We start from the raw sequence: 21,044 nt of genomic DNA, 5'->3' as shown, positions 1-21,044 counted from the left end.
ACTCCTGTATCTTGGCTACAATAGCAAAGACACATATCTGATGTGCCCTTCAAGTACCTCACGATACCCTTCACAGCATCCCAATGTTTCTTGCCAAGTGTAGCCATATAACGTGCCATAATCCCAACTGCAAAAGTAATATCTGGACGAGTGGCTATCATGGCATACATAAGATTGCCCACGGCTAATGCATAGGGAATCTTAGCCATCTCGGCCCTCTGCTCATCTGTCTCTGAACAATCGACCTGTGAAACATTCACATGAGAAGGTAATGGACAGCCAATAGGCTTAACATCCTGCATACGGAAGCGCTCAAGGACTTTATGAATGTACTCCCTCTGTGACAGATAGAGTAGTCCCTAAGATCTATCGCACGTAATCCACATACCAAGTATATGAGAGGCATGTCCTAGATCTTTCATCTCAAAGCTCTTCTTGAGCTGAGCCTTAAGAGCATCTAGCTCTTCATGAGTTGTCCCTGCTAAAAGCATGTCATCCACATAGAGTACCAAAATCAGTAAAGAACCATCACGAGCTTTCTTTGTGTACACACTAGGTGTTCCCTGCCAGGGTCTGCAAAGCCCTCAGGCTGCTCCATGTAAATCTCATCATGCAAGTCCCCATGTAAAAAAGTCGTCTTGACATCCATTTGGTACAAGTCCAGGTCAAGCTGTGCAACCAAGGCCAAGACTAAGCATAAGGTGGTCATCTTGACCACTAGAGAAAAGACTTCATCAAAGTTAACACCATGTTCCTGCTTAAAACCCTTAGCAACCAATCCAGCCTTGTATGCCGGCTTGGGGTGTCTAGGGGTACTTTTTAGCTTATACACCGACTTGCATGGCAAAGCCTTCTTACCCTAAGGCAAGGAAACCAAATCCCAAGTCTGATTCTTATGAAATGAGTCAAGCTTAGACTGCATAGCCATCTCCCAAGAGTGACAATCAACCCTGTGCATAGTCTCATCATAAGTGAGAGGCTCTCTTGCATTTGTAACCAGTACATAATCCATAGAGGGCACAAAACGGTCAGGAGGTCATCTATCTCTAGTAGAACACCTCAACCCAAGCTCTCCTGCTTGACCGACATCATGTATAACATCAGCATGTCTAACATCTGGGCCATGAGCATCAGGTGATGTTGCACGCTCTCTAGCTGGCCGTGGAGCGGGGGCTGAATGGGAGCAGGTGGCTCCTCCTGAAAGATAACTCTACGTACCTCAACCACTTTCTTAGGCTGCATATGCATTCTGTCCCCATGAAAGATGACATCATGGCTGTGGATCACTTTCTGCGCCTGTGGATCCCATAGATGGTAACCTATCTCTCCTGCATCTCCATAGCCAATGAAAATGCATTTGACACTTTTAGGATCCAGCTTATTGCATTTGTCCTTGGGCAAATGGCAGAATGCCTCACATCCAAAGACACGCAAATGATCATAAGAGGGGGGCTTGCCTGCCCATACCTCTCTACAACCTGAAAGTCAATGCCAGTACTAGGCAACCTATTAAGGAGATGCACTACAGTAGTAAGTGCCTCAACCCAAAAGTGTTGCAGTAAGCCAGCCTGGCTAAGCATGCTACAGACCCTTTCCTGAATAGTTCTATTCATGGGTTCAACCATACCATTCTGGGGTGGGTTGTAAGGGGCAGTCAACTGACACTTAATACCTCTCTCATCACAAAACTGCTCAAAAGCACGTGATACATTCTCACCCCCATTATCTGACCTTAGGCTTTTTAACTTTTTCCCAAACTGGTGCTCTGCTAATGCAAGCCAACGCTGAAATGTGTCTAAGATATCGTATTTTCTCTTTATTAGATAAGCCCAAACCTTACGTGAGTAATCATCTATGAAAGTAATAAACTACTTTGCCCCACCAAGTGACTGACAGGGCATGGGCCCACATACATCTGAGTGCACAAGAGCCAAGGGCTCACCCATGCATTTCTTACCAGACTTTTTATGCGTATTTCTAGTCTGCCTACCATACAAACAATGATCACAAGAATCAAAATGCGAAGAGTCAAAAGGCGAAAGATACTACAAAGCACGGAGCATTTTCATTCCTTTAAGGGACATATGCCACAAACAAGCATGCCAGAGGGATACATGGGGAATAGAACCCATAAACAAAAATATGATCCAATGTAGCTCCAGAGACAAGTAAAGGATAGAGGCTGCCAGACTTGGCACCTCTTGCAAGCACAAGTCTAGCCACAAGTAATCTTCCATGCAGAGTCTCCAAAAGACACAGAATACCCGGCATCATCAAGTTGTCCAGTTGACATAAGGCTGCGAGTCAACGCAAGTATATGGCGTACATCATGCAACACACAAGAACTGCCAGAAGCAAACTGTAGAGCCTAACATCTCCAATGCCCACAAAGTCAAGAGACCTATCATCACCAAGACGCACAGAACCAGAGATGGTACGATAGGTATGAAACCAATCTCTATAGGGTGTCAAATGAAATGACGCACCCAAATCCAAAAGCCAGCACTGCACATACATAGAATGTATCTCAGAAGCCTGTAAGGCATCGAATGAAGAAGCTACAAGTGTGTAATCTTCATCTGAATCAGTGGCCTGCATGGCATTAACCTCTTCTATCTTCACGCTAGACTTTCCAGGTACAATACTGCACTCAGAAGACTTTTCCTGCACTTTCTCGTTTCCCTTTTCCTTGTGCTTATCATTGCGCATCTTATGGCACTGTGGCCTAATATGTCCTACTTTCCCACAATATTGACAAGTAAGATTAGACTTCCATCCACGGGACTTACTGCAACCATGTGACTTGGACCTGGACTTCTAAAAGTCCCTGCCCTTATGATCATTATCATGTCTGCCACCTCTAACGATCAATGTATGTGAAGAGCGGGAAGCATCATTATTTCTCCTATTGATTTCCTCAGTCAATGAAGCACTCTCAACATCTTTGATTTTCAGCCCATCAAGCTTGTTCGTGCATATGGCAGTACGGAAGACATCCCATGATTCAGGCAAGGTGCCAAGCAGAAACAACGGATGCAAGTTATCTTTGAACTCAATACCCTGTGACAATAGATTCTTCATGATAGCATGAAACTGACTGAAATGAGATGATAGGGAAGTTCCCTCCTTCATGCGAAGGTCCATTAACTGCTTCAGCCAATACATCTGTGACACAGGACTCTGCTGCACATAAAGCTCCTGAATCTTCTCCCATAAATCCCATACACTCTGATTCTCATCTTCAACAACATTATGATGGACCTCTTTTGAGAGTGACAAGATAATGGTAGACTTGCATAGCTCATCAACTTCCATCCAAACATCATCATCCATATCCTCGATTTTAACACCCCTGAAATGCAAGGTTTAATCTGCAACTTCTGCACCAAAACCTGCAATATCATACTGTCCCAAATCAAAGTAAAAAAGTAAAATTGCATTGTTGCTATAATTAGCAAAAAATGTACTAAAACCACTGCTAAAACTGGCTGAAAGAGTGGATATCACTAAGAAAACCACTTGTCCACTGAATATGACCAAGATAACATCAAACAATAAGCATTATCCTCATAGAAGTGCTCGAAATCTGCAAATTTCATCTTGTTGGAATAAATGGCAGCAGTATGTAAAACTGTCCCAAAGTGAAGCAATCACTGATACATATGTCACTGCAATTGCCACATAGCAAGATACATCCAACAGCGAGTGTCAAGAGGCAAGAAGGTACCAATAATTATCAAATCAATAACCTATCATGCAAGAGATATCTCATAGGTCTAGAAGTCATGCATGTAATGGGTCTCGAGGTAAGAGAAGAGACCAAGCACAAGCACAACTGATAGAGCAAGAAGCTCAATGCATAACCATCCAAGATGCATAGAAAACTGACAAACATGTGACAGAGATAGGTGCCTGCCCCAATAGGCGTAGCAAATCAGCCCACTACAGACTAACTGCAAACATAAAGCTCTCAAGAGAGCAAATGCATGTAACTATCCTACAAGCTCAAGCTCAAGTGTAACTAAGACTCTGTGTACATCCGAAAATACCAAGAGGCTCCCACTAGAAGTAAAGTCAGATGCAAATAGAGCAAGCAACGCTCAAATACATCTAGTACATAGCATCAAACAAGCCAAATCCCAGTAGGGTACATCCGAAGCATAAATCCCAAGCTATCTTAGACCCGTAAAGCATAAGTCTGAAAGCATTCAAAGAGCATGTAACTGACAACCAAATGTAATGCCCAGTAAGTCCAAAATGCTCAAATACATCTGAAGATGAAGCTCCAAGTGACTGTCAAGCATGGGCAAACCAAGTGGCATCCATATCTGACCAAAGCATAAATGCAAGAAGCCTAAATGTCAAGCAGTGATGACAATAGGCATAAACTAGTCCAAAGCATGCCAACTGAAGCCAAATGCCAGTGAATGACGACCAAGGCGGAGCGTAATCCAAGCTCAAAAGCATTTCAAAACCAAAAAGAAGCATTTGACAATCTCCAAATACATCAGTATAATCATTCAAATCTCCAGTAAGCACCCTGAATCCAAGAACCAATGCATACACTATGTAAATGAGCTTCAGCCCACTGTATTACAGCAGCATATTTACTGTCAACAACTGAAGCTCAATCAGTGTCCAAATCTGATCCAAAACAATCCCAAAGCATAGACATAGCATCCCATAACATCCGGGCATCACTGGGCATCAATAGGCATCAAACGGGCAATGCCAAGAACCATCAAACAATAAATGTCAAGTGCTACCCTATTTTGACAGTCTTGGGACTATGTATACAGCAATGGTTGAAGGTGGAAGCACTCGAATCGATCACTTGGAGCCAAGAACTAATGTCGGGGAGTCCAACGATGATTGTGAAGGTTGCCAACAGTGTCGGGAAGCTGGGGAAGGAGCTGCAAATGCCAGGAAGAGATCAGCCCACCAGCCCCCTAAAAATGTGCCGCATTTTGCGCTGGCTGTTCCTAGGGGCTTGGGGATCTTCAATAGTGCTATGGAGCACCTTGCAATGTTGAGGGGGCTCCGATGCAGCCCTGGAAGGTGCCAATGGAAGGCCAAAAGATTGGGGAGGAGGCGGGAGATCAAAACATACCTGCAAATGAAGATGCCATGGCTACCATTGAAGCTCGGGTTGAAGCTCTTCAAATCCGGGCTGAAGAGAATGCCGGGCAAACTCCAATGCCTTTGCTTTGATACCAGTTGAAAGGGAAGTGGAACCCAAGAGGAAGAAGCTTGGCGGTGAGAGCTATGGCAAATGGAGAGCAAGAGCAAGAGAGAGAGTGAAACTCAAAGTGGAAACTCCAACAACTACAATGTGTGGCCGGGCCTTCCTTTATTCAAACTGTCACTAAAAGAATAAAGAATAAGTGACTATGACGGGTGCTCGCCACCTGCAGTGTGCAGTGGCGGGTACTGTCAGTGTAGCAAAGTGTAGTAATACACGGGCGGCTAGGCGGAGGCGCCTTTACCCCCAACGCCTCTAGCTCTAATCCCATATCAAAAAAAAAAGAGTACGTGACCAAATAGATAGTGGGGTTTGCAGGGAGAAACAAAATGTGTACAACAAATATTGGGAGATAAGAGAAACTCAAAAAACACAAAAGAACATGGTGATGATGCATTGAATCATGATAGGAGAAAAAAAGCTGATATAGTGTAGCCGAAGCTCCAAAGATTATTGCACTATCATGCCTGACTCGAGCAATAGCACCTATAGGGAATTTGCACATCGAAGGAAGTGAAAAGCAATCCTCCAAACAGTGGCTATCAAAGTAATCCGTAGAAGGTGAAGGACAACTAATGAGGGAGCAAAATCGTAGTCCTCTAATGTCGTCAAAGATGAGGAAGATTATTGCCAATTGTCGAGGGAGCGAACCACAGTCCTCAAATGCTAGGGAGATAGCCTAGGCAACAAAGGCAAATCCAAGAGTGTATCAGAGCTATCAAACAAAGGGAAAGCATCCCATATGCTGACACCATGTGTTGGATGATGACTCTAAATGTGGAGAAAGTCCCCATGCTACAAAACGCAAATAATTGGGGCTCAAGTTGCTAACGACAAGTGCCTAATGACTAACGCCAAGAAGGAGAGTGATGATGCCAAGTTGCGAATGATGACGCTAGGCAAGGGGAAGGCCTAATGCACATGGTGACACTGCTTCTTAGAGATGGAGGATGCTAATGTCAAAGCTGATGGAAGAAGACTTCAAGTGGAGATAAGTCGCCAACTAACACATGATGATGCCAACAAGGTGGAGCCTCCAAACGCAACCTAAAAGATGATGGGAATAGAACTTTTGAAGGAGAAGAGGAATGGTGGCCACAAATTGCAATGTCCTCTAAAAGGGGTATTAGCAGCAGTGGGGTGGAGAGAAGAGTGTCAGACTGACAAAAGAAGAGGGGTGAAGAACTAAAGTGGGGTGTTGAATGAATGAAGTGACGGCCTATTTAAAGGCATAAGTTGTCTAGGGTGGCACATTATTGTGTGGGCGGCCATTGAAAAAGTGACCAAAGTTTGGACACTAGCCATTTTTGGGGCTGTCAATGTGAAACCCTAAATGAGGTTTGTAAATTAAAGAAGTGGTTTCTCAACATACAGTGCATTGCTGGCATACGATCATTACATCAGCTTGTCGCATACATTCTTCTTACCATTGAAAAGGGATAAATTGAACCCATGAGGAAAGAGGGATCAAAGAATAAAGTGACACCTATGTGAGGGGTTAAATAACATCATTGTGGCACTTATACAAGCTCCATGTTCATCTTTCAAAACCTATTTATTGCACTCTTTTGAGATCTTAGGTATTCAAGGGGTGTCATCCCACTATTGTCCCAATTCTCACCTAGCATTGATGTCCATGGGTATCCATATTCTCTCCCCACAAGGTTACTATGATACAAGGAAATGTTGGTTGAAGTAAATAGGCTCCAACACAAAGCTTACAATAGAGAAGAGAAGAGACTTACCCACACTAATTTACTTAGCCCTAGATATATATCATTCATCCATTACAATGGATACATATAGCTTAGTATAAACAAGGAATATCAAGAGAAATAGATCACTCCTGATAATGTCTACCTCTACCATTGATGAAAAACTTGCATCCAAAATAAAATGGGCTTCCAAATTGGAGCACTAATGGTGAAAGCAATGATTGCTTACCCAATAGAAGAGAGTACCCTACTATACTTGGAAGCATTAACTCCATGGGAGCGTCGTAGAGATTCCAAATCTTTACAATCTTCAAGCACCATCCTTACTAACAATGAGAGTGCCTTCTCAACCATGAAGGCTTATATCAAACTTGAAATCTTCAAAATTAATGCCAAAGATGTTCTCCATTAAGGGAGCAACATTTGATCCTTGAAATGGAGCCTAAGAACCATGACGCAAGGGAGGGAAAACTATATAAGTATGAGCAAGAAGAGGTGGTCAACAAAAGGCCCTAAAAATACATTAAATTCTCACTGGCTATTCTTAGTCTTTGACAATTGATCTTGATGGGTTGCAATGCTTTCAATAATACAAACACGCTAGGAAAGAAGCTCTACAAGCTCACTCAATTGCGAGGGATTGAGAGAGTGTGTGTGTGTGTGTGTGTGTGAGAGAGAGAGAGAGAGAGAGAAGCTCTGCAAGCTTGGGCATGCTAGGTAAGGACTATAAATGGTGAAGGATTCAATCTCCTCTTAAATCCCAACAAAAGAGTGTTCAAAATGAAGCTTGGAGCAAGAAGAATATGGTGTTGATTCATCTAGAAGCCATTCGATCTCAAGGAGAGAGCTATAAAGGTTCTAACCTCTTATCAAGAAGAAGGAACAAGAAGCAAGAAACAAGAAGACTCCGTTAAGAGCTTTACTACATTTTGAACTCACAACAAGGACCCCCAAAAAGAGTGAACTACTATCAAGAACTATTGAATTGGCCTTTTTCCCCAACAAGAAGGGTTAAACAAGCAATGCAAAGGCTTTTTTACTCTAGAAATAACCAAGGACAAACCCCAACTATGCCCAACTATTAAACAAAACTAATACCGTTAATAAAAGGACCAAAGACTTGGCGTTGATACCAATTGTTAAGATCCTAAAAAAGGTTATCATGCAAAGGACCAGACTTGGAACTCACCCCAAGCAATGGACCTCAAACACACCCAAAGATAGGTGGGAGAGCTCTCTAGTAACCAAAAAGGACAAGAAATGAACAAAAGGTACTAACTCTCTCTTATATGTCCCTTACATACTCTAGCCTTACAAGGCACTAGGCCACATATATCTAGAAGTGGTGCATCTACTGCCATTTCATGACATTCCCTATGCTTTGTTTCTACCATGGCAATTTGCATGCAATCACAAGCGAATTACATGACCCACACAAAGAGTGAGAGTAGGAGTGAGAGGATGAGGCACCACACATGGCTAGATGGGGTTATAAGTTCATGATTGTGAAGGAAGAGTTTGCAACCCCTCATGGAGGTAAAGAAGGAGAGGAGTTCAAATACCATTCTTTAACATAACCCTAAAGGTTAAGGGTAGGCTTACATGAAGTTGGTCTTAGGCAAGAAACCCTACATTTTTAAGGTGGGTTCCTACAGAGGTAAGACTTCGTCGTCTAAGGTGATCACATTAATTAACTAAATAGGTTTTTTAATACAAAAATTTGACTCTAATTTTAATTAATCAAGTTGTGTACATGTGTGTGTCTATCTGGCAAGCATAAATTGAAAGGATGTGCAAAGCTTAATTGAAGCCCCCTATTTGTTTGGTTTGGGGGGGAGGGAAGATTCAATTTTTTATCCTCTCTAAACTTAGTTTTGGAACGGAACTTTTGGCATGGACCCGAGCAAGTTGTAATGGTTCAAACGTTACCTTGTCCATAACCAAAATGATATGTAATGTAGCTTTATTATTGACATGCACAAAACAAATGACAAGCTCGCTTTATTTAAAAAGGGGAGTAAATATCCCATGATAGTGCAAGGTCAATACATAAAGGTGTCCTTGACCAAGACCAGTCTTTTAGATCTCTGGAAATGTGTGCAAGTATTGCGTCTTTAATAAAATTACAAGGGCAACAACAAATCCTTCAATGAACAAGGGGAACTCATCCAAGGATTTTATTAGAGCATGCATGCATCCAAGGCCAACCCCCATTTCATGGAGCATGTACCTTACACCAATGGAGTTATGTGCTAACCCACCCTATATCATGTCAAGGAAAATACTCTCATTGGGCATACCAAACACATACCTTGGACGTTATGTGCTATGCTTGCATGGGATCCGCCACTATTCAAAAAGATGAGCATATATCCAAGTAGTGTAAGGTCCATACATCATAGTATCCTTGACGAGCAACCTCATGGCTTTTGAATGTTTGGAAAGTGTGTAGATGTCACCTCTTCAACAAAATTACAAAAAGGGCAGCATCAAAAGGATCTCTCGCTTCACTTAAAACTACAATAAGGGTTAGGACCAGACCAGAAGTGAGGTGTCCAGTCCCAAACAAAACACCTCCCAACACAAGATAAAGAGTAGGCAAGAGGACCTGGTTTCTATTTGAAAGCTACTAGAGGGCAGGCTTGCGAGAGGGAGACGAAAGGGGAGGCATCTAGCTTCTCCAGAGGTGCTGTTGTAGAGGACTCTGGCTTTTCCAAAGGTGCTGTTGAAGATGATTTAGCTGCCATTATGTAGAGCTTTTAAAAAATGCCAATTTTAACAACTCATAGGGCATAGTTAACTCAAATTGAGGACCTGTTGATTCATTGTGGGGGTGTGCTCTGTAGGTATAAAGCAGGTTCTTCATGGCTTTGAAGGAGTATGTAGGTATATACGATTAGTACATTGATGGACATGATGAGAACACACAATATTCACTTGTTACAAACGAACCCTCTTGGCCTCGATACTAAATGCAAATTCAATAAGATTTAGCTTTACAGTTATATTGTATTTACTTTACTTCTAACAAAGATACAAAGCCCATGAGGCTTACATCTTAGTAATTGATCATTCTGGTTACAATTGAGAGATTACAAAGGTAAGTTGGTTTCCTCGACAGAGTTAGCTTGGCAAGACCGTAAAGAGATTCTGTCTTGCATGACAAAGTTACAGTTTGTAAAGGCAAAAATGGACATCGACTAACATGATTGTGGAGCTCAAATCACACGAAGGCATTCTTAGAAGTTTTAGGACTCTGGCATGATTGTAACACCCCAGAAAATATGAAGGCGTAGAGCAGATCACCTGGTCACCTCCAAAACTGGTGCAATACAGTGACGAATGAAAGAAAGATAGCTGCACTTCCGTGAGCATTCTACCTGTTTTCTTCATTGTCCTCCAGAGACTGCAAGAAACAAACCATTGCAGAACTCCTGTGCACTGCACTTAAGAAAAGCACAAAAGTGAAACCCACTCAAACTTCTGTTTCCTGCAACCAGGGAGGCAAGACAATATGTTGAGTCCTAATGTGATTTTCTACCATGCACTAAAGCTTTTCAATAACACTCCAGGGTAACTAAAGCCTATAATCACCATGCTAGCTTGAGTCTTCACCAAGACAGATTTCATCTCATGTTCCTATCAAAACACTCCAGGTAACTAGAGCCTATAATCACCATGCTAGCTTGAGTCTTCACCAAGACAGATTTCATCTCATGTTCCTGTGATGCCAAAATTTCGGTCTATCAAAACATTAATCCTTAAAGGGCGCCAGGGTTTTTGGATCTGCGAACTGCTTCTCTCTCTGCAATAGACACAGTGAACTCTGCACCTAGCATATCCTTGATAGCTACACCCATAGACTGACTGAACTCATATGTATCGATGACCGTATCAGGGTGTATCAAAAATCCAAGAGCAGCTAGTACACGAACACTGTTTGAGAGCCTGCATATATTTTCTCTGACTTCCAAGGAGATAGGATTCACCAGCACAGTCAATGATTTACCATCACCTTTTGAGTCCACGCTGGGTGACTCCTGATTATCCTCCATATCCTGATCAGTTGATGCTGCTAATTGCAGACTGCCTAGTCCACCTGCCATCTTTGCATCTGACAATGATGAAGAAACCCAGATATAGCCATTGCATCCTATAATCATGTCCACTCCATACTGTTTAAAGGAATGGAAGTGTTGTTTGAGGCGTTTCACCAAGTAAGCAGCAACCTTAACCAATTGCCCATTTTCCAGCTGCAAAATGAATTTAGTCATAAGATTGGAAGTTTCCTTCTGGAAAAAAAGGTCCTCGAACAGATCCCTGTCTGGACTCTGACAGTATCATACCTTTCCATATTTGAGGCTCCTCGTATGTAAATGGACTGAACCGTCTGAATGCACACTTTGTATTTCTGCCTGTCATTCGAACATTATTTTGTCAATATGCTGTCATGAATCTTTCAAAAGACAAACGAGTTCTGCTGTGATAAATCCTATAGGCCCTTGGTCAGGTTTTGGCTGTTGTGAGCTACTGCAACAAGCCACTGTTTAGTATCTATGTACAGTGGCTTCATGTTGTGACAAACACAATTTCCAACTTACACTAATCAAGTCATTCTCCTCATATAGGCTTCTCATGTTGAGCTCATCTACTACAGTCCTCCTCCTCTGTTCAGTAAAACGTCAATTGAACATCAGCCAGTCTGCATATGAAGGCCCTCGCAACACTTTTATGTTACAAGCCAGCACCTGTATGCCACCTGGCAAGTTTACAGCTGAAAGCATTAGATGCGCATCCTGCTTAAAGTTGATATCCACCTTCCAGCGCTTTGCTCCAACCTATTAATATGAAAGTCGGCTGAAAGTAATCATGCTAGAACTTGAAAGCCTGGATTAGAACACTAGTTAAAGAAAGACTTATTTATAAGATACTACATTAACAGCCATTCCAGGCACAACAAAGTTAACTGAACAGCTCAAGAACCCACGACACAGTGCATGCTCTAAATTCAAGAATAGATTATCAATGCAAATGCAAAGGTGCAATGTTCACTATTGGGTAGGTCTACCAACACTTGTAATCATTCGCCTTGTCAAAATCAAACTCCACCTGGATGCTTGGATAGAGTACATGAATTTGAACAATGCCTGACACAGGAATGTAAAAAGTGGATTCATCACGCTACCTCAGTTATACGACCAACCACCACATCCCCAGTTTCAGCATTATACCTGGAAACATTACAAGCTCAGCATTTTAATACAAGCCTGATTTCAAAAGAGAAAACCAGGCATACTTAGGAACCTTGTGCTCCTTTATGTTAAGAAACAACCAAGGAAAAAGACAAAGCTGGTGACAACAAGTTAAGCTCAGCCTCTGATATGCTCAATAAATGTAATGCTAACAAAAGCATCTTGAAAAAACTAAATTAGATGAATTTTTAAAATTCACATCAGCTGGTAATACATTGGCCCAATTTTATATATAGGAGCCAAGGGAAGCCATACTTCATTCCTCATTACTCCACGCATGAATACCATTAGTCTCCAGCCTCTCCGTGCTAGCTGCTATGTCACAAGGACATTAATTTTTTATGCTTTGCTTAGCATCTGATTTACTTGTTTATCAAAAATGTGTGAATGTGAGGTGCATGTGTTGTGCAAGGCAATTAATTCACAATGATGGACCAAGGGCACCAAGATGTCCAAAGACAAAAGTTGTAATAAGTTATATTAGTCAAGTAGGTGGTATCAAGTGAGAAATTTTGGCCTAGATCGTTTTATTAGCCATTGAAGTCAATGGTGACATTAGGAAATAGACATTAATTAATTAACTAGTGCCAATTCATGAGCTAACAAATGCTTAGGATTGCTTGGATAACAAATTAGCCTATCCAATTTAATTGTTGGCTGTTAAAATTATTTTTTTGGGCAAGAATTAATAATAAATTAATATTCAAAAAATTAATTTGACTGGTCTGAAATTTGCTGAAAAAAGCAATTAGAAGGCTGCCACTTGGCAAAACTTTCCCATGCAAGAGGGGAAAGGGTTGTGGAACCTCATTCCAGCTTTGTAAGGATTAAGAGAGGAGGAGAGAGAAATGCTGCTGCAATTTTCCAACCATTGGTAATACTCTAAAAATTAATTTAATTGGGCTGAAAATTGCTGAAAAATGCAATTAGAAGGTTGCTACTTGGCAAAACCATCCTATGCAAGAGGGAAAAGCGTGGCTAGAGGCTGGTGGTGTCAGAAGTGGTGCAGCAATGGAAGCATAGACAAGTGCTGAAATAAACTGCTGAACACAAGATAGAAGAGAAAGGAAACAAAAAAACAAAAGAGCACTGCAAAGGAAGAGAACTCAGAGATGTGCTCGGGAAATGGAATCCATATACCAAACACGAGAGTGACACGTACAACAGTGAGTCACTCGCTATGTGGGCACAACCACTGGCTCCTCTCTCTGACACGAAGACCACCTGAAGAAAGATGATAACTGAATGAGAGGAGGAGCCACTCAATAAATAGGCCCAAAATATGCCAAATAAGGCTGCCGGTTGGCCAGCAATAAATGCCTAAATAATCACTCATATAACCACTATAAAATGCCTAAGTTACCCAATAATATCAAGCATAGCCTAGACTCACACATGACCTGACTAGTATGCTAACACCCTCTCTTAGATCGCGGGTGATCTCATACAATACAATGAGACAATGATAATCATATACAACAAAGAACCACCAAAGTAGAACCATGGATACCCAAGTAGTGGGTGATCAAGTCACCACCAAGGTGCCTCGGAGAGAACATGAGGTCAATGTCGATCGTACCAGCTCTTGAAAATAGAGAAGAGTCATAACAAGTCGTCGTGTCTGTCAACAATGTCTCGCAATAGTTTACAAGACAATCTTGTCAAAAATGCCTCTGAACATATGTGACAATGGATTCCCCGCCTTTGGCCAAGGCTGTCCAAGTGTCTCCTCATGTGAGCTTGAACAAGGAGCCAATCCCGCTTGCTGTCAAAGAAACAGCTCATCATGAACCTGGATGTCAATCCTAGCTCCAAGATTTGAATCTGCCAAACTTCGGTCGATACATCAAGAACATCCCTCTCTGGGACCTATGCACTTATATGCCTGTATAGATGAGGCGCGGCTACCCCATCTCACCACCCTCTCTTACATCAAAGAGTTGCGAAGGATGACCGCATCACCTAGACTAGAAAGCAATTGAGAAAGGGACAATTAAGACCTTCTCGCAGTCTGAAAAAGTGGATCCCTTCCGTGCCGCAAACTTCTCCTTGGCCAAAGGATCGGAGTAGAAGTTTGAGGAAGAGGATGACGTGTCAAAGAAGGCCCCATCTCGTTTCTGTTTCTTCCGTAAGGTTGCTAATTCCTTGCAGTCCTTTCGCAAGTGACCTTCTTACCACAATGATAACACTGGGCCTTCAACTTCTTTCTATTACCCCTCTCTAAAGTTATAAAGGCCTTACTAAAAACGTCCTAATGAGATGAGAGTCTCCCCTGTAAACGCACAGGTGTCTCATGCTCAAGCAGCATCGAGGACATATGTATAAAGCTCATAGGTGTAGAGGATGTTTGTGCCCTCAAAGCCTTCGCCACTCCATCAAACTCCGAGGTGAGCTTATAGAGTACCATACCCACTAGATGTGCCTCTGGAAGGGCAAACTGCATGTGTCAAAGTTGGTCCTGTACCTATGTAACACGGAATAAAAATGACTGAATGGTGTCCTTGGACTCAAACTTCATTTGCTGAAGCTGTCCATAAAGGGTCACAACACTCATAGGAAAAGGTGCGTCGCACAACATTTGAAGCTTCGACCATATCTCTAGGGATGTCCTTCAAGAGGTAACCACTGGTAGAACTTCTTTAGAAATACACCGAAGCAGTGCAGAATACGCATGAGCATCGTCCAAATCCCATGTAAGCACAACTTCCTCATGGTTGTCCTCATCAAAATCTTCAAGAAGAGGAAAACGACGCTAATGCCGAGAAATAGGTCCACATAAAATATACCAAATCTGTTTCTGCACAAACCAAGCTTTTATTGCATCACTCCATGTATGATAGTCAAGTCCATGTAACTTATCATCTATAGAAGTGCACAAAGAAATCATCTAGAGAGGAAAAGAAGAGAAGATAGGATAAAGGGTATACAGAGAGGGAATACAGCCAAACCAACAACAAAGACCTCACAAAATGAGAGTTCACATGCAGTGTAACCAAAAATTTGATCAAAAACGAAGGCCAATTGCTACAAAATGAAAAAAAACCAATCAAAAACTGCCAAAAACAGCAAAAACGGCCTGTACAAATAGTCAAATAGTCGCCCAACCACGGTTAAGGGCAAAAAACCAAAAGCACTCGTTGATGGAGCATTTATTACAGCAAACTAACGATTGCAAGCTGAAATCTAGGTGCAAGTTGAAAACACAGGTTGCTAGTCTGAAAAACGCAAGCCTGATCAATAGGGGAAAGAAAGACCTGTAATCAGCAAAAAACTCGCAGTAGGAACTCAGATCTTGCAATCGGATATCATGTTAGAAGTAATGCAGCAATGGAAGCATAGACAAGTGCTGAAATAAACTGTTGAACGCAAGACAGAAGAGAAAGGAAACAAAATAGCAAAAAAACACTACAAAGGAAGAGAACTCAGAGAGGTGCTCAGGAAATGAAATCCATGAACCAAATACAACAATGACGCGTACAACAGTGAGTCACTGGTTGTGTGGGCACCAACACTAGCTCCTCTCTCCAACAAAAAGACCACCTAAAGAATGATGATAACTAAATGAGAGAAGGAGCCACTGAATAAATAGGCCCAAAATATGCCAAATAAGGATGTTGGTCGGCTAGCAATAAATGCCTAAATAATCATTCATATAACCACTATAAAATGCCTAAATTACCTAATAATATTGGGCATAGCCCAGACTTACACATGAGCTGACTAGACAACTAACAAGTGGAACCTCATTCCAACATTGTGGAGGTTAGGAGACGAGAGAGAGCTGTTGTTGCAATTTTCCAACCATTGGTGATCGGCCCAAGGATTGGAGACTATCAAAGAGCTACTACAAGCTAACTAAAGAGGCCATTGGAGAGAATTGACAACCCCTATAGGCTAGCTGTTGTCTACACGCAAATGACAATAATTTTGGGGCCCACAAGGATAAGCCACTATATGTGGGCCTCTTGTTGATGGTAGGCTACAATCAATCAGTCATTCACAACAGGGCAGCATTAAATTTCAACCAATTTTGGAAATAAAACTCTAAAATTTGTCTCTCTCCAACTTCCTTTCTATTCTCTCAAACAATTCACAGCTTCACTCTAGAAATCTCAGCTAAATTCAGCCCAAGAGGGTGCAATTAAAGAATTTCTATTGGTAAACCATAATCTACAACAAAAATTAGGGTTTGATAGACACCCTAGGAAGAGTATTTAGGGACAAAATTTGTCTTCCAAGGAGTAAATTGAAAGAGGATCCCAAGCAAACTGAGGAGCAAATTGATTTGAAGGTTTCTTGGTTGCTTTGGACACCAAAATGTATTGAAGATTGAAGGAGATCAAGCTAAATCTCAGTGTAGTTCAACCTTTAGCAAAACAAGTTGAAGAAATACCGCAAGGGGTTCCAATTCTAAGGCCAACTGGATGTTCGATGTCCAAGACTAAGTGGTAACTATTGCATTTGAATTCATTTGAATTTTATTGCTTGTTGTAATTAGTGCTTAATCAAGTTGTTTACCATCCTTTTGGATAAGGAAGGTTGGTTTCACTCTATCTCACTACAAATGGCCCTACGATTGCACAAAGCTATACTTCATCCCTCATTACTTCACATATTATTATTGCCACATGCTAGCCCTCTAGCTTACTATGGATGCCCATGTTGCTGCTCCAACCCTAGCATCATCATCAACCTCATCACGACGGTCCCTATTGTCTGCAGGACTTGCTAGTACCTTAGAATGATAGTGACCTATTATTGTTGATCCAAATGTAAAGTAATTGTGTGATTAATTAATAGAGAATGAATGAGGATAAAAAAACTAACCGATACACAACCATACTCGATCCCAAGTTAGAAAGCGATGCATTGATGACTAAGAGAGAATAGAATGCTCAAGGAGATCACCATGAAGACGCTACACTTCATGTTTTAAGAGGGGGTAACCAACATAAAGACCGCCATCACATCAATCAAACAACAGTGGGATAATTATGAGGTAAGTCTAATTAGTGATGGTTGGTTTGACGTGAGTAGCCACTCCTTGAAAGGTGTCCTTGCTGCGTGGTGTGGCAAGGATCTCTATGTAAAATCCACAAAGTAGTGCTCAACAAAAGACAGCTCGTGTCCTATGGAAGAAGTGGGTAGATACAGTTGAACATGTGGGGGCCAGAAATGTGATTCAGTTTGTCTCATATAGGGAGGCAACAAATAGGGTTGCAAGTGCTTTATTGGAGCAACAATATCCCCATATAACATGGAGTCCGTTTATGGCCCATTGTCTTAATAATTTACTAAAAGATATTAGAGCACTAGCATGAATCAAAAGCACCATTGTTACAAGCAAGGAAATAATCACTTTTGTTACCTGCCTTCACTTCTCTCTAGCCTTGTACACGCAATATGCTAAAAAGGAGCTGCTAAAGTACTCTGGAACCAAGTTTTCTTACAATTTTCTTATGCTTCGTCGCCTATACAATATGAAGCTAGCCCTAAAGCAAATGGTTACCGCTCCATCTTGGGCGACTTGCTCTACTTCAAGAACAACATTGGGTCAATTGTGGTACACGACTATGACCCAAGATGCGTATTGGGGAGAAGCAAACCAATTGCTTTTTTCTTACAATTTTCTTATGCTTCGTCGCCTATACAATATGAGGCTAGCCCTAAAGCAAATGGTTACCGCTCCATCTTGGGCGACTTGCTCTACTTCAAGAACAACATTGGTTCAATTGTGGTACACAACTATGACCCAAGATGCGTATTGGGGAGAAGCAAACCAATTGCTTTTTCTGTACTTGCCTATAATTAATCTTCTACAAAAAGTCAAGAGCGATATGTCATTGAACAACACCCTACCACGACACAAATAGAAGCTCGAATCGGCCAAGTAGAGGCTGCAAATATGTTTGCTGGCCATGAAAACCTACAAGAAAACTCTCCTTACCATGAAACCATGTCCTCAAAACACACAAGAGAGAGGCACACAAGAAATTAGAAAATTCTTCCATCCTCACCCTCTTCCTCTTCGTCACTCTCCATTAGATTTGGCAATGAAGCACAAGAGAAAGAAGCAAGAACAAGAAGGATGAGAGTTGTGCCAAAATAGGAGGGGGAGAAACGAAACGTGAGAGGAGAAGATAAAGGAAGAGAGAGATGTAACCACATCAACCTCCCACCTCCTCAAATCACCCGACAAGCCTCTTCCTTTTCCTTTCTTGATATTATAAAAATTGGGTTGCATACATTTTGGCTAAGGTCTAAAGACCCTTTATTTTTGAAATGAGACAAAAGGTATTTGACCTTTCCTTTCCTTTCTACATTTTTTTAATGTTGAGTTTTTATTTTAAAAAACAAAAAAAACCCAACCGCCCAAGTCCCTCCCCTTCTCCCCTCTCTCTCTCTCTTTCTTTCTCTCTCTTTCCCTCTCTTTCTCTCTCCTCGACTCCCTCTCCCTGCATACCTTATCCCTCCCCCCCGTCTCCTCCTCCTTCCTTCTCCCCCCTCCTCTTCTTCTTCTCCCTACTCCCTCCATCTCCTCCTTCCCCCTCCTCTTCCCTCCTCCTCCTCCCTCCATCTCCTCCTCTTCTTTCTTCTCCTTCTCCACTCCTCTCTCTTCCCTGCTGCTACCCCCGCCCACCAACGCCTGTCACCGCCCCTCCTCCCTCCGCGTCGCCGCCGTTCTCGCTGCTGCCCGCCACTCCCGTATGTGCAACACTCCATGCCACACAACTCACCTCTCATTGATTGAAAGATAAGGACTCGTCACTCAGTTCACCCTCTATCTCGCACTCATTTGATAGATACAGGAGAACAGCCCATGCTCACATCCCCATACGGTTAGGATGAAAGCTCACATTACTCAATGGATTGTCCATGAAGATCGCTAGTTGGTTGTCAACAAGGTGCCGATGAAGAGGCGTAAGATCGCTGGTTGGTTGTCAACAAGGTGCCGATGAAGAGGCGTACCCAAGGAGGTAGCCAACAGATCTGCTACTTGATTTTATCTGTAGAGCATGTCGTCTTTGGAAAAGGTAGTCTGTTGTAGGGAATCAGTCCTTCGAATGAGTCTGCTGATACAACACACCAAGGGAGGTGGCTCTGAAAAGTTGCATCTGAAAAGGTTCAACTAGTGATTCAATTGTTCTAGACTGCGGGGTGTTTCCACCTTTTCCACAACCAACTTCCCGTCCAAGGGTGTTTACCACCTTTTCTTGGAACGAGACTTGCTATGACAGGGAATTTCTTCATTTTCTTCCATAGCTGCTTTATTTTTATTTTATTTTATTTTTTCTCATTTTCTTTTTTTTGTCTCCCTACTCTCGAGGATGTTTCCACCTTTTCTCGAAGAGTAGTTCGACATGACAGGGACCGAAGTCCTTTTCTCCCATACCTATATTTGTTTCATTTTTCTCTTTTTTTTTCAAAATAAATGGAATGGCTAAATTGCCAAGTTTTAGAACCATCCTTGCCCAAATTATTGGTTGATAATGAAAGAGAGAAGAACAAGGGCGAAAGATGAAGTTGAGGGGACAGAGGGATTAAGCCACATCATCAACAGGAACAGAATGGCTATCAGAAATAATATTATGAACAAAAAGTGACATCCCAAAGGGATAGGGAGTGTAGCTAAAAATTCCTTTGACCAACTAGACAATTTCCAAAGCTGAAATTTCAAAATTTAATTACAAAAAATTCAAAAACTTCAAAATTCATTTAAAATCCATTAAAAGTTGGTAACAAAATCATTTTAAAAATAAATAACAAGCAAAAAAATTTCTGAAAATTCTATCCACTTTTTTCTTCAATTCTTTAAAAAAAAATTAAGCTAAACATGCTCAACAAAATGGTCAAATTTTTATTTTTGGGCAAAAATCTTGAAAAAACATGTTAAATGCCAAATATAAACAGCAAAATATTGGAAAAATCTAGACACCTGGCTAAAATTTATTGGTTCAATTTTCACTCATGTTGGATGGTTGAAACATCATACTTAAAACCTTTTTTTTATGTGTCCAACCTAACATATTTTGAAAAAAAAAATCCAACCTCCAAAATGCTTTTAAATTGGATTCACACCTAAACATTTCAACCTGGGGGATTTCTTCATTAAAAACAACAAAACAACAATAAAACAAAAGTCAACACACAACCGAAACACTAACCCCAACCAAATCAAATACACCCACTCTAATCTTGTCGGTAAAAGTATTGTATTGCCAAAAATCTAACCACACACCACATATTTCTTGATTATTTATTTTTACTGAGGTGTTGATTTGGTTTTTTATGAGTTTACCATGTTCAAATCTTTTTCAGTTGTGTTGGCTTTTCTCTTCTGAGACTCATTTACATTGTGGGATTGATACGTGCGCATTCAGTATCTTTGCACACACATACACTTCTCAGGTAATTCTTTTTCCCTTCTTGTTTATTTTTTTCTGCTACCCAAAATTCACTTATTAATACCTAAAATGGACCTTAACCACCACCATGGCATGCGCATCTACGCTCAATACACTTTTTTTATCAAATAAAACTTAACCAACCGTTCACTTTGCAAGCGCTACGTGCGCTTCAGAGGCACCTTAATTTTAAATAAAATAAACCAGCCGTCACAAAAATGCATGCGCTGAAAAATACACCTTAAATTCTTAATTCATGAATCTGCATTTAGAGACCCAGTTTGGGTATCGAAGTTCGAGGTTCGTTAAAAGCATCGTTCAACCTTAATAAATTGTAAATAACAATTTAAAAACAAACAATCTTTTTTTTTAAGATCTACAATCTAATAAAATTTCACCCATTTTTTAAATAATTTCTTAAACCGAACCA

At 41.3% G+C, this 21,044-nt stretch overlaps 1 protein-coding gene across 1 annotated transcript in view; it reads right to left on the bottom strand.

Moving 5' to 3' along the window:
- Positions 1 to 9,928: 9,928 nt before the first annotated feature.
- The window catches only part of RRP4 (ribosomal RNA processing 4), a 33,698-nt gene continuing 22,582 nt past the window's right edge, over positions 9,929 to 21,044 (bottom strand). The window contains exons 3-7 of the mRNA XM_087671819.1: positions 12,143 to 12,188; positions 11,706 to 11,795; positions 11,559 to 11,624; positions 11,304 to 11,372; positions 9,929 to 11,210 (exon numbers count right to left, since the gene is read on the bottom strand). Coding sequence (XP_087527945.1) covers positions 10,719 to 11,210; positions 11,304 to 11,372; positions 11,559 to 11,624; positions 11,706 to 11,795; positions 12,143 to 12,188 — 763 coding nt within the window. The 3' untranslated portion in view covers positions 9,929 to 10,718. The remainder of the gene's footprint in view (positions 11,211 to 11,303; positions 11,373 to 11,558; positions 11,625 to 11,705; positions 11,796 to 12,142; positions 12,189 to 21,044) is intronic.

The sequence above is a fragment of the Lygodium microphyllum genome, chromosome 29 (assembly GCF_053477565.2).
Source record: "Lygodium microphyllum isolate KBCC chromosome 29, Lygodium_microphyllum_v1.1.10, whole genome shotgun sequence".
Lineage (NCBI taxonomy): Eukaryota > Viridiplantae > Streptophyta > Polypodiopsida > Schizaeales > Lygodiaceae > Lygodium > Lygodium microphyllum.
This window is presented reverse-complemented; position numbering and strand designations above follow the sequence as displayed.